General features: G+C 42.6%; 1 protein-coding gene across 3 annotated transcripts in view; it reads left to right on the top strand.

Moving 5' to 3' along the window:
* The window catches only part of SORT1 (sortilin 1), an 89,375-nt gene that overhangs the window by 34,073 nt on the left and 40,783 nt on the right, over nt 1-14,519 (top strand). For all 3 annotated transcript variants that reach the window (XM_007977701.3, XM_007977702.3, XM_037998165.2), the window contains 2 exons: nt 9,390-9,492; nt 10,663-10,827. In XM_007977701.3, the coding sequence (XP_007975892.2) occupies nt 9,390-9,492; nt 10,663-10,827 (268 nt within the window). The remainder of the gene's footprint in view (nt 1-9,389; nt 9,493-10,662; nt 10,828-14,519) is intronic.

Below are 14,519 nucleotides of genomic sequence, written 5' to 3' on the forward strand. Positions count from 1 at the left end.
ACCCACTCTGAGGACTTTTCTGTTTTTCACAGCATTGATGATTATATTATTCATTAGACTATCTTTGCATACTACATCTTATATGGTTAAAGGTTCATTTGGATTTCAAATAAAAAACAGCAAATCACATGCCACCTGCTCTGTGTATTACAGCATGAAGTCTCACAAGAATAGAAGGAGGTTGTCCCTGTTGATATGCAGAGTTAGAGGGAGTATACTTCTGTCTTTAAGCTGTGAAAAAGAATTATTGAAGGATTTGGGAGATTATATATATGTATATGTATATGTACACAAATATATGTGTGTGTATACATATGTTTGTGTGTACATGTATACACACACATATACGTATTTTCCATTTAAAGGAACTGTGTTTATATAGTATTAATTTTGATTTTCTTATAAGGAATATTAGTTTGTATAATGGATTATAAAGTATGTTTGTCTCGCACATATGAAGTTGAAGAAATAAACTAGCTACAATTAAGATGATAATTTGATTTTTGGTGACTAACAGATATTTTCCATCTTTTTGTTTTATGATGTCTTAAGTCCAGTTTTTCATTGTATAATTTACTTAGTGAACCAAATGTAGGCATTGTTCCACACCAATATTGTATACCTAATTATTAATATCAGAAAGACTGCTGGGCTATTTTATTTCTGGTTTTAATTTCCTATTGAGAGTTGCTCAAATTTTGGGAATTAATAGGAAATCTATAAGAGGTTTTGCATTAAAATATATTACATAGTCAATGTAAGTTTTTCAGGATGTTACTTGAGTTTTTGTTGTTGTTGTTGTTGTTGTTGAGATGGAGTCTCGCTCTGTTGCCCAGGCTGGAGTGCAGTGGTGCGATCTCGGCTCACTGCAAGCTCCACCTCCCGGGTTCACGCCATTCTCCTGCCTCAGCCTCCCAAGTAGCTGGGACTACAGGCGCCTGCCACCATGCCCATCTAATTTTTTTTTTTTATTTTTAGTAGAGACGGGGTTTCACTGTGTTAGCCAGGATGGTCTTGATCTCTTGACCTTGTGATCCACCCGCCTCGGCCTCCCAAAGTGCTGGGATTGAGATTTTTAAAAAAGGATAAATTAAAGGTATACTATGCAAAGTGCTGCTAGTGCAGTAAACCAGCGTCTTCAAGGCATCTTGTGTAACAACCTTTTTTATGATATGCTGAGTTCAGTTTTCGCTGCAGTAGATTGTTAACAATGACTGCATATTTCAGTTACAAGGTTGGCATAAATTCCATTTACAACATATATTTTCTTGCTTTTTTTTTTTAAAGAAAAAGTATACTAAAACGTGATAATGGCATTTTACCTTTAATACAACTTCACTTTTATACACGTCAAGTTGTCAATCAGAGTAAGATGAAGACCCCCAAATACATATTCATGTTCCTTCTGATTAAAAGTTCTGTGATTTTATTTACAATATCTTACTCTCTTTATTTTCCCACTTGTAGTTTCAAAATTTCTACAGAAAACGTGTATCCTTTCCCAATAATGATAAAATACAAAATATTTAAATAAAAACACAAGGTAATATCAAGTAGTGGGGAAAAAAGAGACTGAAATATTGGGAATTAAGTTTATTATGAATTCAAATCTTGCCAATTTTACCCAGCAGTAGTTTCAGGTCCATGATTCTTTTGATACATTTTAATAAACTACATTCTCCCCATTGATCTTTTACCTGGAATTCTCAGTACAGTTGGTTGTCATTATTAGTGATAGTTGTGTTCTGTAAAGTTGTCATGAATACTGAATTAGTTAATAGTGAACCATTGCTCCTAGGGGGACATAATAGGGTTAGGTTTATGCAAACTTCTGGTCACAGCACTCATTTTCATCAAATGATCAATACATAACTTTGTTTTATGTGTGTTTCTGTTTAAAGATACCTTATTTAATGTGTATTATTGATTCATTAACAGTGAATTCATGGCCAGTAGCACTACAACTCTTGCCCAAACAAAGCTTGTCTCATATACTCATATTTCCTCCATGAGGCACATCAAAGCCTTCTTGTGTTTAGGAACACTCAACAGCATGTTGACACTGCACTTGGAGGCCATTTAGATAGAAAAAGTACCCCAAAAAAAGCATGAACATGCAAAAACCTAGCACTAAATACACCGTGAAAAGGACACTTGTTTATAGTGTTAGAACTGAACACAAATCAGCTTGTTTGACCTCAGCTGGGAATGGGTACACTGGGTGACTCACATTTTTGCTGCTCTGTAAATGTCTGTAAATGACTAGCAAGGCACCATGAGTATTGATTTGGGGGTTACAAATAAATTTAAGAAGGTAAACAAATTTACAAATATAGAATCCATGCATAATGAAGATTATATAAGCTTTCTCAATTAGTAAAAACTACAAAACAATAATATTTTTAAGAGTTTGCCATCATCCTTGTTACTTTTATGTTATAATTTATGGTGGCTTAATCATGGCAAAATGAACAAAAGAAAATAGGTAGAAGCAGAAAGAGTTTTGAGGTGCGTGCTTGAAAAAGCCTACATAGCTGTTAATGAAACTTAAAGATGATTCCGGTGAAGGCTCAGAAAGAAAAGAGGAGGTCTATAGAGAAAGCTTCCATCTTAGAGAATACCTAAGTAATCCATGGTAGAATATTCATTAAAAAGTGGACCACAAAGGCCATTATGATGAGGTTTCTGGCAGAAATGAGGAACATGTTATTGGACAATAGAGAAAAAACAATGCTTGTTATAAAGTGGCAGAGAACTTGGCCAAATTGTGTTCATGTTCTAGTGTTTTGTGGAAAGTACAACTTGCAAGCAATGAAATTGCATATTTAGCTAAAACAATATCTAAGTAAAATGCTGAAGTTGCAGCTTGGTTCCTCCTGACTGCTGGTAGTAAAATGTGGGAAAAGAGAAATGACTCAAGGACAGAATTATTAAGCAAGAAGAAAGCAGTACTTAAATATTTGGAAAATTATCAGTCTATCTAAATTGCATAAACTGAGAATAATTAGGATGTGGCCGAGTGACCATTTGATAAAGAGATTAGCATGGGTGTGAACTAAGAACTTAATCAGTTACCCCAACAGGAAAACTGCCAGTTTGAACCCAATGAGGAAAGGCTTTCAGATTTTAAGGACCACAGAGCTATTCGATTGCGTATGTGCACTCTTCTTTTAAGACAAGACAGTTCAGGGATCTCCAAGGCTGCCTCCTCAATTTCAAAAGGAAGGACCATCACCCAAAGCCATGGAAGGAAGGCCACCCAGATCCTTGGGGGCCTACCCACTTTCTGGCAAGGCTGCAGAGCAAGACCACAATCCCAACATGTCTGGGAAGAGGAGGGACCCCCTCCCCAACATTGGACCTGTGGGACCCAGGTTAGAGCCAAAGAGAATTGTTTTCAAGCTTTAATATCTAGGCCGGGTGCAGTGGCTCATGCTTATAATCCCAGCACTTTGGGAGGCTGAGGTGGGAGGATTGCTTGGGGCCAGGAGTTTGAGACCAGCTGGGCAACATAGTGAGACCCATCTCTGCCAAAAAAAAAAAAAAAATTGGGTGCGGTGGCACATGACTGTAGTCCTAGCTACTTGGGAGGCTAAGGCAGAAGAATTGCTTGAGCTCAGGAGTTCTAGGCTGTAGTGAGCTATGATCACGTCATTGCACCCCAACCTGGGTGGCAGAGCAAGACCCTCTATTTATTTAGTTTTGACACAGGGTCTTGCACTCTTGCCCAGGCTGGAGTGCAGTGGCGTGATCTCGGCTCATTGTAGCTTCGACCTCCTGGGCTCAAGTGATCCTCCTGCCTCAACCTCCCAAGTGGCTGGGACTACAGGCTGGAAATCACCATGCTCAGCTAATTTTTGTGTATTTTATAGAGATGGGGTTTCACCATGTCGCCCAGGCTGGTCTCAAACTCCTGGCCTCAAGCAGTCCTCCCACCTCAGCCTCCCAAAGTGCTAGGATTACAGGCGTGATCTTAGCACTTTGGGAGGCCGAGGTGGTAGGATGCCCAGCCTTAAGACCTACTCTTTAAAAATAACTAAATAAATATATATCATGAAGTTTGCCTGTATTTTAGACTTAGTTGGATTCCCCTTTCATCTTTCCCATTTCCGTTTTTTGGAATGGAAATGTCTATACTGTGCCCATACCACCATTGTATTTTGGAAGTGCATAACTTGTTTGGTTTCACAAGTTTCACGGGTCAGGAGTTCAACACCAGCCTGGCCAAGATGGTGAAACCCTGTCTCTACTAAAAATACAAAAATTAGCCTTTGGGAGGCTAATATACAAAAATACAAACTGTACAACTGAAGAGCAGTTTGCTTCAGGATGAATCATACCTTGAGTCTCACCTTTGTCTGATATAGATGATACTTAGATGACACTTTCGATTTTAGACTTTAGAGTTGATGCTGGAACAAGTTAAGACTTTTAGGCTGGATGCAGTAACTCACGCCTATAATCCCAGCACTTTGGGAGGCTGAGGAGGGCGGATCATCTGAGGTCAGGAGTTTGAGACCGGCCTGGCCAACATGGAGAAACCCTGTCTCTACTAAAAATACAAGAATTAGCTAGGTGTGGTGGCCCATGCCTTTAATCCCAGCTGCTCGGGAGGCTGAGGCAGGAGAACCGCTTGAACCTGGGAGGCGGAGGTTGCAGTGAGCTGAGATCCTGCCTTTGCACTCCAGCCCGGGTAACAAGAGCGAAACTGTCTCAAAAAAATAAAATAAAATAAAAAGACTTTTGAGGTTGTTGGGATGTAACGAATGTATTTTGCGTGTGAGAAGGACATGAGTTTGGAGGAATGGAGTGGAGGGGCGTGGTGGGGGTGTCAGGATGCTGTATACTGAATGTTTGTGTTCCCTCTGAACTTACATGTTGAAATTTTAACCCCAAGTGCGATGGTATTAGGAGGTGGGACCTGTGGTAAGTGATTAGGTCATAAGGGCAGAACCTTCACCAGTGGGTTTAGTCCCCTTTTAAGAGAGACCCCCGAGAGCTCCCTTGTCCTTTCTGTCATGTACGGTGACAGTGACAAGAGGGCAATCTGTGAAGCAGGAAGCAGACCCTCACCAGACAGCACATCTGCTGGCACCTTCATCTTGGACTTCTTAGCCTCCAGAACTGTGAGAAATGAATTCCTGCTGTTTATAAGCCACCCAGTTTATAATATTCTCTGATAGCAGCCCAAGCTAAAATAAGCTGTATTCCAACTATATTTGTATTTTAGCATTATTGTCTTGAGTTATAAACGTTCGTGTTTACACCATGGATATATGCACAAATGATCTTTTTTTTTTTTTTTCTTTGAGATGGAGTCTCGCTCTGTCGCCCAGGCTTGAGTGCAGTGATGCAGTCTCTGCTCACTGCAAGCTCTGCCTCCCAGGTTCAGGCCATTCTCCTGCTTCAGCCTCCCAAGTAGCTGGAACTACAGGCGCCTGCCACCGCGCCTGGCTACTTTTTTATATTTTTAGTAGAGACCAGGTTTTACCTGTGTAGCCAGGATGGTCTTGATCTCCTGACCTCGTGATCCACCCGCCTCGGCCTCCTAAAGTGCTGGGATTACGGGCGTGAGCCACTGCGCCCGGCCATGATCATTTATTTTTAGTAACCAGAAAGTGGACATTAGTGTTGATGCATAGAATTGTTATTAAAAAGACTTGTTTCTTTTTATTTATTTGTTTATTTATTTTTGAGATGGAGTCTCACTCTGTCGCCGAGGCTGGAGTGCAATGGCATGATCTCGGCTCACTGCAACCTCCGCCTCCTGGAGTCAAGCAATTCTCTGCCTCAGCCTCCTGAGTAGCAGGGATTACAGGCACGTGCCACCACGCCTGGCTAATTTTTGTATTTTTAGTAGAGACGGAGTTTCACCATCTTGGCCAGGCTGGTGTTGAACTCCTGACCTTGTGATCCACCCGCCTTGGCCTCCCAAAGTGCTGGGATTACAGGTGTGAGCCACCGCGCCCAGCCAAAAAAACTTGTTTCTTTTTTTTTTTTTTTTTTTTTTTTTTTTTTTGAGACGGAGTCTTGCTCTGTCGCCCAGGCTGGAGTGCAGTGGCCGGATCTCAGCTCACTGCAAGCTCCGCCTCCCGGGTTCACGCCATTCTCCGGCCTCAGCCTCCCGAGTAGCTGGGACTACAGGCGCCCACCACCTCGCCCGGCTAGTTTTTTTTTGTATTTCTTAATAGAGACGGGGTTTCACCGTGTTAGCCAGGATAGTCTCGATCTCCTGACCTCGTGATCCGCCCGTCTCGGCCTCCCAAAGTGCTGGGATTACAGGCTTGAGCCACCGCGCCCGGCCTAAAAAAACTTGTTTCTAAAGCAGTTGGTTTCACAGGGTTTTAATTGTTTACCTATCATTTGACACCTGTGCCTAACTGCATTAATTATCATATGGAATTTGAAAATTAGATTTATTTATCAAAGTTGCTTCATTGATTTCCTCTTCATGATGTATGCTGATAGAAAAGAAAGTGCTAGGATCAGCCTGTAATCCTAGCACTTTGGGAGGCCGAGGTGGGAGGATTGCTTGAGGCCGGGAGTTTGAGACCATACATATCTTCGTGATATGTATGCTGATAGAAAATAAAGCTACATTTAAATAAAGTATTGTGTTAATAAAATATACCCCTGGGCCCAAAGTGGCCTTGCTAGTACTCTACTTAAGTCCCAGCAGGTTGATACTAGTTCATTTTCTCCATTTATTTAACTGACTAAAGTACTAGAGTGCTGTAGCAGGTGATTTTTTGTTTTGCTCATGCTGGTTTCTTTTTTTGAAGGGCAGGGATGTGTTTGTTGTGCCAAGTTCTTAAAAAGCAAGCAGGCTTGCCAACAGGTTTGTGGAGATTCTCTGGGGATGTCATGAAGGAGGACCGATTTGTAAACTAGTACTAATCAGGCTGCTTCAACCCCTTTGGAAGGTTTACAGGGCTGTTGATGATATATGCACTGTAGAGCTGGGAATTGTTTATGCACATCTCTTGGCCAGCTGTCAGGAAGGTAAGAGCTGATCTACTCCGAAGCCAAAGGAAGGGTAATATAGGACTTTGTTGGGTGGTGCCCAATGCTATTTCACTTATCTAGGAATTTTCTACATGTGTGTATGTACTTAAGGAAGGATAAAGTCATTCAGACAACTTAGACTTATGTAGTTGTTTAAGCATATTATCAGGGACCTCTACATACCCACACGGATACTTCCCTTCTGTCTCCAACTTTCTCTTAGCTGATCTCTTCTGCCAGGTCATAAGCAAGATAGAGGAAGGTCCCAGTTTGTAAGGGAAAAAAATCCTCACAGATAATTAAAAGTTATTTCTAGTTTAGGGCTAAAGGTTCAGAGAATTGGACTATAGTTTCAATTTGGCCCTTAATTAACTAGTTGACTTTTAATAAATTGCCTTCCCTTGCAACTCCTCATCTGTGAAATGAGGGAGTTGGACAAGATGTTCACTTCAGCCCCTGACATCACTCATGGTTTTGCAATTCTTTATTTGTTGAGGCCGCTACCAAAACCTGTAACAGCATTTACATCATGTATATTCAGGCTTCACTTATTGATGGGGATACATTCTGTGAAGTGCATCATTAGGTGATTTCATTATTGTGCAAACATCGCAGAGTGTACTTACTCATACCTAGACAGTATAGCCTACTACACACCGCAGCTATGTGGTATAACCTGTGGTTCCTAGGCAACAAACCCGTAGAGCATGTTACCGTACTGAATACTGTAGGCAGCTATGACACAGTGCTAAGTATTTGTATATCTAAACAGAAAAGGCATGGTAACAATATGGTATCATAATCTTCTGGACTCACCATCATATAAATAGTCCGTTGGTGACCAAAGCATCTTCATGCAACGTGTAGCTATATTCTATCATTGAAGACCACTGCAGATTACATTTATCTGTGTGCGAAAATTTGCAGTGCACAGCTGTCTTCATTGATGGATACTTAACTTTAATGAACATTAAGATTTAGCATTGTGTATTGTGTAAGAGAGCTATACATAGTATTAAACCTGTCAGTGTTAGACAGCTATGGAATTTTTGCTTTTATTTCCCAGAATCTAAACATGGATTCAGATACTTCTCAAAGATATTGTTGGAATGAACTTTTGGAAAAAGTTTTGAAACCCTGAAAGTTGAGATTAAGTTTGTTTGTTTTTCCTAGGTGTATTTCATGTACTGAGTGCCTTAGAGACTTGTGCCTAAGGATGGTAACTTCTAGGGGGGAAAACTTCAAGAATTTGGTACAGCTTCACTTACAGCTTTATCATAAGTACTGTGGATTAATAGATTAGTTAGAAGCCTTTGGCTGTACTTTGCATAGATCTTACCTTAAACTAACTTGAATAATAAGGAAATAGTTGATTCTGTAACTAAGTACAGAGGAATGTCAGGCTTCAGGGTCAATTCAATTCAGTGTCATAGGCTCTACTTCTCAGGAATTCTGAAATTACCTTCTCTGTGCTCCCATTGGGACAGAATAACGATAGCAGTCTTTTTACTGTGTGTTCGTATACTGCATCATTGGGGTTTCTCAACCTTACTACTCTTGACATTTGGGGCCAGGTAATTCTTTATTATTGTGGGACTGTCCTGTGCCTTGTAGGATGTTTGGCAACATCGCTGGCCACTACCCACTTAATGCCAGTAGCGCCTCAGCCCTGCGTTGTGATAATCAAAAATGTCTCCAGGACTGGGTGCGGGGGCTCATGTCTATAATCCCAGCACTTTGGGAGGCCAAGGCGGGCAGATCGCTTTGAGCTCGGGAGTTTGAGACCAGCCTGGGCAACGTGGTGAAACCCCGTCTCTACTTAAAATACAAAAATTAACCAGGCGTGGTGACACAGACCTGTAATTCCAGCTACTCGGGAGGCTGAGGCTGGAGAATCGCTTGAGCCTGGGAATTGCACCACTGAGCTGAGATTGTACCACTGAACTCCAGCCTGCGTAACAGAGTGTGATCTTGTCTCAAAGAAAGAAACAAAAAAAGTCTGCAGACATTACCAAAAGTTTCTTGGGGGACAAAAACACCCTGATTGAGAACTGCTGGTCTGAAGGAATATAGACCATTTTATCAGGTGGCTATCGTAAGTGGGAGGCAGTGTGCTTCCTAGAAGACCCCAAATTTCCCCCTACTTTTGTCTCCCATTGGCTCATCCTGAGTCACTCCCCAGTTCCTGAACCCCCATCACTGGTGAGGCGGGGTGGAATGTTCTTTGGACTCACCAGGGCACCTCTGGAGCTAGGAATGTGACTGTTAAGGGTGAGCCGAGTCTCTCAGTATGGTTGGTGGGAAGGGAGAATGAAAGCTGAGTAGGAACTCAGTAATATCCATGACCACTGTACCCTAAATTTGCCCTTTTTTCTTCCTCTCAGTGAGGATTATGGGAAGAACTTTAAGGATATTACAAATCTCATCAATAACACCTTTATTCGGACGGAATTTGGCATGGCTATTGGTCCTGAGAACTCTGGAAAGGTGAGACTCATTCTTGTATACATAAAGCTTATGCTTGATACCACATGCAGAGCTGTCAGATATTAGTATTGGCATGGTCCAGTGATTCACAATAATGTATTTTAGTTTAGTATTGCTATATTTGTATTTTAAAATTAAACACTTTTTTTTTTTTTGAAGACAAGGTCTCACTCTGTCCCTCAGGCTGGAGTGCAGTGGTACCATCACAGCTCACTGCAGTCTTGACCTTCTAGGCTCAAGGGATCCTCCCACCTCAGTCACTTGAGTAACTGAGACTACAGGCTCTTGTCACCACTCCCGGGTAATTTTTTCTTTTTTTTTTTTTTTGTAGAGACAGGGTTTGCTATGTTGCCCAGGCTGATCTTGAACTCCTGGACTCAAGCGATCCGCCCACCTCGGCCCCCTGAAGTGCTGGGATTACAGGCTTGAGCCCCTGTGCCTGCCTTAAACACAATTTAATATCGGTCATATAAGAATGGAACTCTTGCCAGGCGCTGTGGCTCACGCCTGTAATTCCAGCACTTTGGAAGGCCGAGGCGGGCGGATCACGAGGTCAGGAGATCGAGACCATCCTGGCGAACACGGTGAAACCCCGTCTCTACTGAAAATACAAAAGGATTAGCCGGGCGTGGTGGCAGGCGCCTGTAGTCCCAGCTTCTAGGGAAGCTGAGGCAGGAGAATGGCGTGAACCCGGGAGGCGGCGGAGCTTGCAGTGAGCGGAGATTGCGCCACTGCACTCCAGCCTGGGCGACAGAGCGAGACTCCATCTCAAAAAAAAAAAAAAGAATGGAACTCTGAGCACACAGATTTATTTTTTTTGTTCCCCACCCAAGGTGCACCAAAGCCCTTAATAATTATGCAGCAGTTGCTTAACGTTCCAATGTATATACCCTATGACAACATTTTAGTCTTTTGGAAAACTAATCTCAGTTATTCAGCCTAATCTAGGCTTGAACCCACAGATACGATGTCCCAGCTCAGTTCAGGGTGTTATTTTTTGATAAGAATAAGACCCAAGGAGTAGAGTGGAGCAACTAATCGGTTTTTATAACTCTTCTTACTTCTAGAACTAAGATTTCTTAACTAATGTCTGGTGAAAATGGTGTACGAACTCGTGTGCTTACATAGATAGTATCATACCCTGAATCAGATCTTTCCTCTTCCTGTCAGGTGGTATTAACAGCAGAGGTGTCTGGAGGAAGTCGTGGAGGAAGAATCTTCAGATCATCAGATTTTGCGAAGAACTTTGTGCAAACGGATCTCCCTTTTCATCCCCTCACTCAGATGATGTATAGCCCTCAGAATTCTGACTATCTTTTAGCTCTCAGCACTGAAGTAAGTCCAGTTGAGGAACATGGTTTGTCTTTTGCATTTTAGAGTCTCAAATGTACTGTCTTAGAAGGATCCTTTAGGAAATGCTTTTAATATTGGACTTCTTTCTAGAATCTCCTTATGGCATGAAGTTTGTATTTTTTTAAACAATTTTTCCTATTTGGTAAAGGACACGATTTCCATGTGCTATCTATTCCAGGTAAGTATGATGCCTAGTTGTCATTGTAATTTTTTTAAGTGACTAAATGTATGGTATTGTAGTAATGAACTAGAAAACAGTTTAATTTAACCATTCTTATGCTACAAGGGACAAGCATAAATTGTCAAACTCCTGATGTTGTCATTGTTTCTTTTCTGTGATCAGACAACATCTTTCTATTTTTTTTTCTTTTTTGTTAGGTCATCAGTTTATAAAACATACTGGTTTCTGTAGTTGGCACTCATGTATAAATATCCAAAGTCTTAAATCCCTGCGCTCCCTACCACATTCCTATACTTTCTCCAGAAACCAGTGTGTTTTCCTAACCCTCTCACTTCTCTTCTGAAAGTTCTCTGAGGAACACATTCAGTTTCTCCTTTCCTGGAGGACCAGTCTCCTTTACTGTGGTTAAGGGCCCAAAGTGGCTGAGTTGCTAGACTGTAATAATCAGAATTATACTTTACATTTTTATGGCCTTCTCTCATCAGATAGAAACACCTGAGGAACTAGTTAAAGAGGCACATCCCTTTGCCCAAACCCAGAGATAATAAGTCAATGACTTCTGTTGTAGGGTGGCCAATATTTTTAACAGGCTCCCTAGCTGAGCCTGAGCACCAAAGTTTGAGAGTCATTGCTGTACTGTTTTGGGGTCAGAAACAAGATCATAACTGTGAACTAGTCAGGCTGAGCAAAGGGTGACATAGGAGGATGAAGGGCACTAGAAGAGAGATCTGGATTCTGGGCTTTCTGTGGGGAGATTTTTGAGCAGAGGTCAGGCTAGGGGGTTCCAGGAGGGCCAGAGTTATGCTGCTTTTTGAGACAGTTTTGCTCTTCTTGCCCAGGCTGGAGTGCAATGGCACGATCTGGTCTCACTGCAGCCTCCACCTCCCGGGTACAAGCGATTCTCCTGCCTCAGCCTCCAGAGTAGCTGAGATTACAGGCATGTGCCACCACACCCAGCTAATTTTTTTGTATTTTTAGTAGAGACAAGGTTTCACCATGTTGGCCAGGCTGGTCTCGAACTCCTGACCTCAGGTGATCCGCCTGCCTCGGCCTCCCAAAGTGCTGGGATTACAGGCGTGAGCCACTGTGTCCGGCCTCAGAGTTATGCTTAGCAGTGGAGGCTGGGGGAAGGAAACTAGCTTGCTGGGGAGTAAGCTTCAGATCTTAGAACAATTCCTGGAAATTGACCTCCAGCAGCTTAAGCTGAAAGCACTACAAGGGAGCAAGGAGCCCTCCCTAGGAGTGAACAGGCCCATAGAGCTCCCCTTTGATTACCACATCTCCTTTACCAAGTGTCTCAGGGTTATTAAAACAGCACTATCCTCAGAAAGAGACAGATACAATCTGCTTCGGTACCTGAAATGTCTTCCATTTAAGGGTAAGTCTGAAGTACATATAATTGGGCTGGAGAAGAGGGACCAATTTGTACTAAAGTGCAAATAAGTGGTATCAAATTCTGCCTTGTCTTTATAAGTAGAATTAGATAAATTAGAAATGCTGGGATGAGCCGGGCGCGGTGGCTCACGCCTGTAATCCTAGCTCTCAGGGAGGCAGAGGCGGGAGGATAGCTTGAGCCCAGGAGTTCGAGACCTGCCCGGGTAATATAGCGAGACCCCGTTCTCCACAAAAAGGAAAAAAAAAAAAAGAAATGCTGGGATGTGAATATATTACCAGGGGAGAAAAAGTTAAAGGAGAATGGTGGGTGAGAGTACAAGAGTACTGAACATAAATTCTGCCTAAATAAGTTACATTTATTTCAGCTAGACTAGGACATCTCTGTCCTATCTCCGCTGAGGCTGAGCTCATTAAGCTCACATTACCAGTGTTATGTTGTCAGTCAGGGTTTTGTTAAGTCTCTGCTACATTTCAAACTATTGGCCAATTCCTCCTTTTGAGAACTCTAATTATTTGGCTTCTGTGACATTATTCCTTTTAGTTCTTCTAGCTTTCTAGCTATTCCTTCTTAGTATCTTCCTTAACCTCCTTTCAGCCTACCCTTAAATGCCTACTCCTCATTTCACTGAGCAGTCTCTTCCACTCTTACCATTTAACTACCACCACCTATAATGTGTAAGATTTTCAAATACTTATCTCTAGCCCTGGCTTTCCCCTAATGCATCATATTCCTGTCTTGCTGCCCCCTGAATATCTCTAGCTGGATGTTCCACAAGCACCTTAAATCAATTTAAAACTGAGCTTCCTCCCTACTGTTCTCTCAGACCTGATCTTCTTCCCTTAATCCTTATACTAGTTAATGATATCACAATGCATCCTATACCCCAACCAGAAAACCAGAGTGACCAATTTACATGTGCACGCACACACACACACACATCCCCCATACCCCTACCTCTCATCCTGCCCTGGAGGAAAAGTCATCCAGTTCTACTATGCTAGCTTCTAAATTCTTGCAGAGCCTGTTCCTCATGGCCAGTGTTCAAGACCTCATTAGCTCTTACCGAACTAATGTGGCAGTCGTTCACTGCTTTTCCTGCCTCTAGTCTGGACCCTCTGAAATCCGTCTTTCCCATTCTCATCCAAGTACTCCACCTAAAAAAGTGAAATGGACTGTGTCATCCTCCTGCTTAGCACACATTCCTCCTGGGAGCACCTCATATGCAATAAGCCCTGGAGTCCTTACCATGGCACAGAAGGAAGGCTCTCTGTGAGCTGGCCTCACCTTTCTGCCTAGCGTTAGTTCCTCATTTGCTTACCTTGGAATTTGCACTCCAGTAATGTCTGATGGCTTTTAGCTCCCTATACACGCTGCAGGGTTTATGACCTCCTTGCCTTTGCTAATACTAGTCTCTCTTTGTGCAGCAACACCTCATCTCTCTGTTTACCTTCTTTTGGTCCCACCGCTCATCATTTAAAACTCAGCGCAGGCCAGGCGTGGTGGCTCAAGCCTGTAATCCCAGCACTTTGGGAGGCCAAGACGGGCGGATCACAAGGTCAGAAGATCGAGACCATCCTCGCTAACATGATGAAACCCCGTCTCTACTAAAAAATACAAAAAACTAGCCGGGCGAGGTGGCGGGCGCCTGTAGTCCCAGCTACTTGGGAGGCTGAGGCAGGAGAATGGCCTAAACCCAGGAGGCGGAGCTTGCAGTGAGCTGAGATCCGGCCACTGCACTCCAGCCTGGGCGACAGAGCAAGACTCCGTCTCAAAAAAAAAAAAAAAAAAAAAAAAAACTCAGTGCAGCTGTCTTCTTCAGGAAACTATCTCTGATGTGATGTTCCTCCTCTCCCCACTTCTATACTAGACCATATTTTATAACTCTGCATAGTGTTGAACTTTCCTCTTATCTATGCCCCTTGTTAAACTGTGAGCCCCTTCTCTCAGCAGGGAGTGTGTCTTACTCATCTTTGTATCCCCAGTGCAACATCTGGTACAGTGCCTGGCACGTAGTAGGCACTTCATACACGTTTGTTATTCTGAACTTTCAAGACCCCAAAAGGGCCCAGATAAACCATGTGTGCGTCTGGAGCTCGG

This window comes from Chlorocebus sabaeus, chromosome 20, assembly GCF_047675955.1.
Source record: "Chlorocebus sabaeus isolate Y175 chromosome 20, mChlSab1.0.hap1, whole genome shotgun sequence".
NCBI lineage: Eukaryota > Metazoa > Chordata > Mammalia > Primates > Cercopithecidae > Chlorocebus > Chlorocebus sabaeus.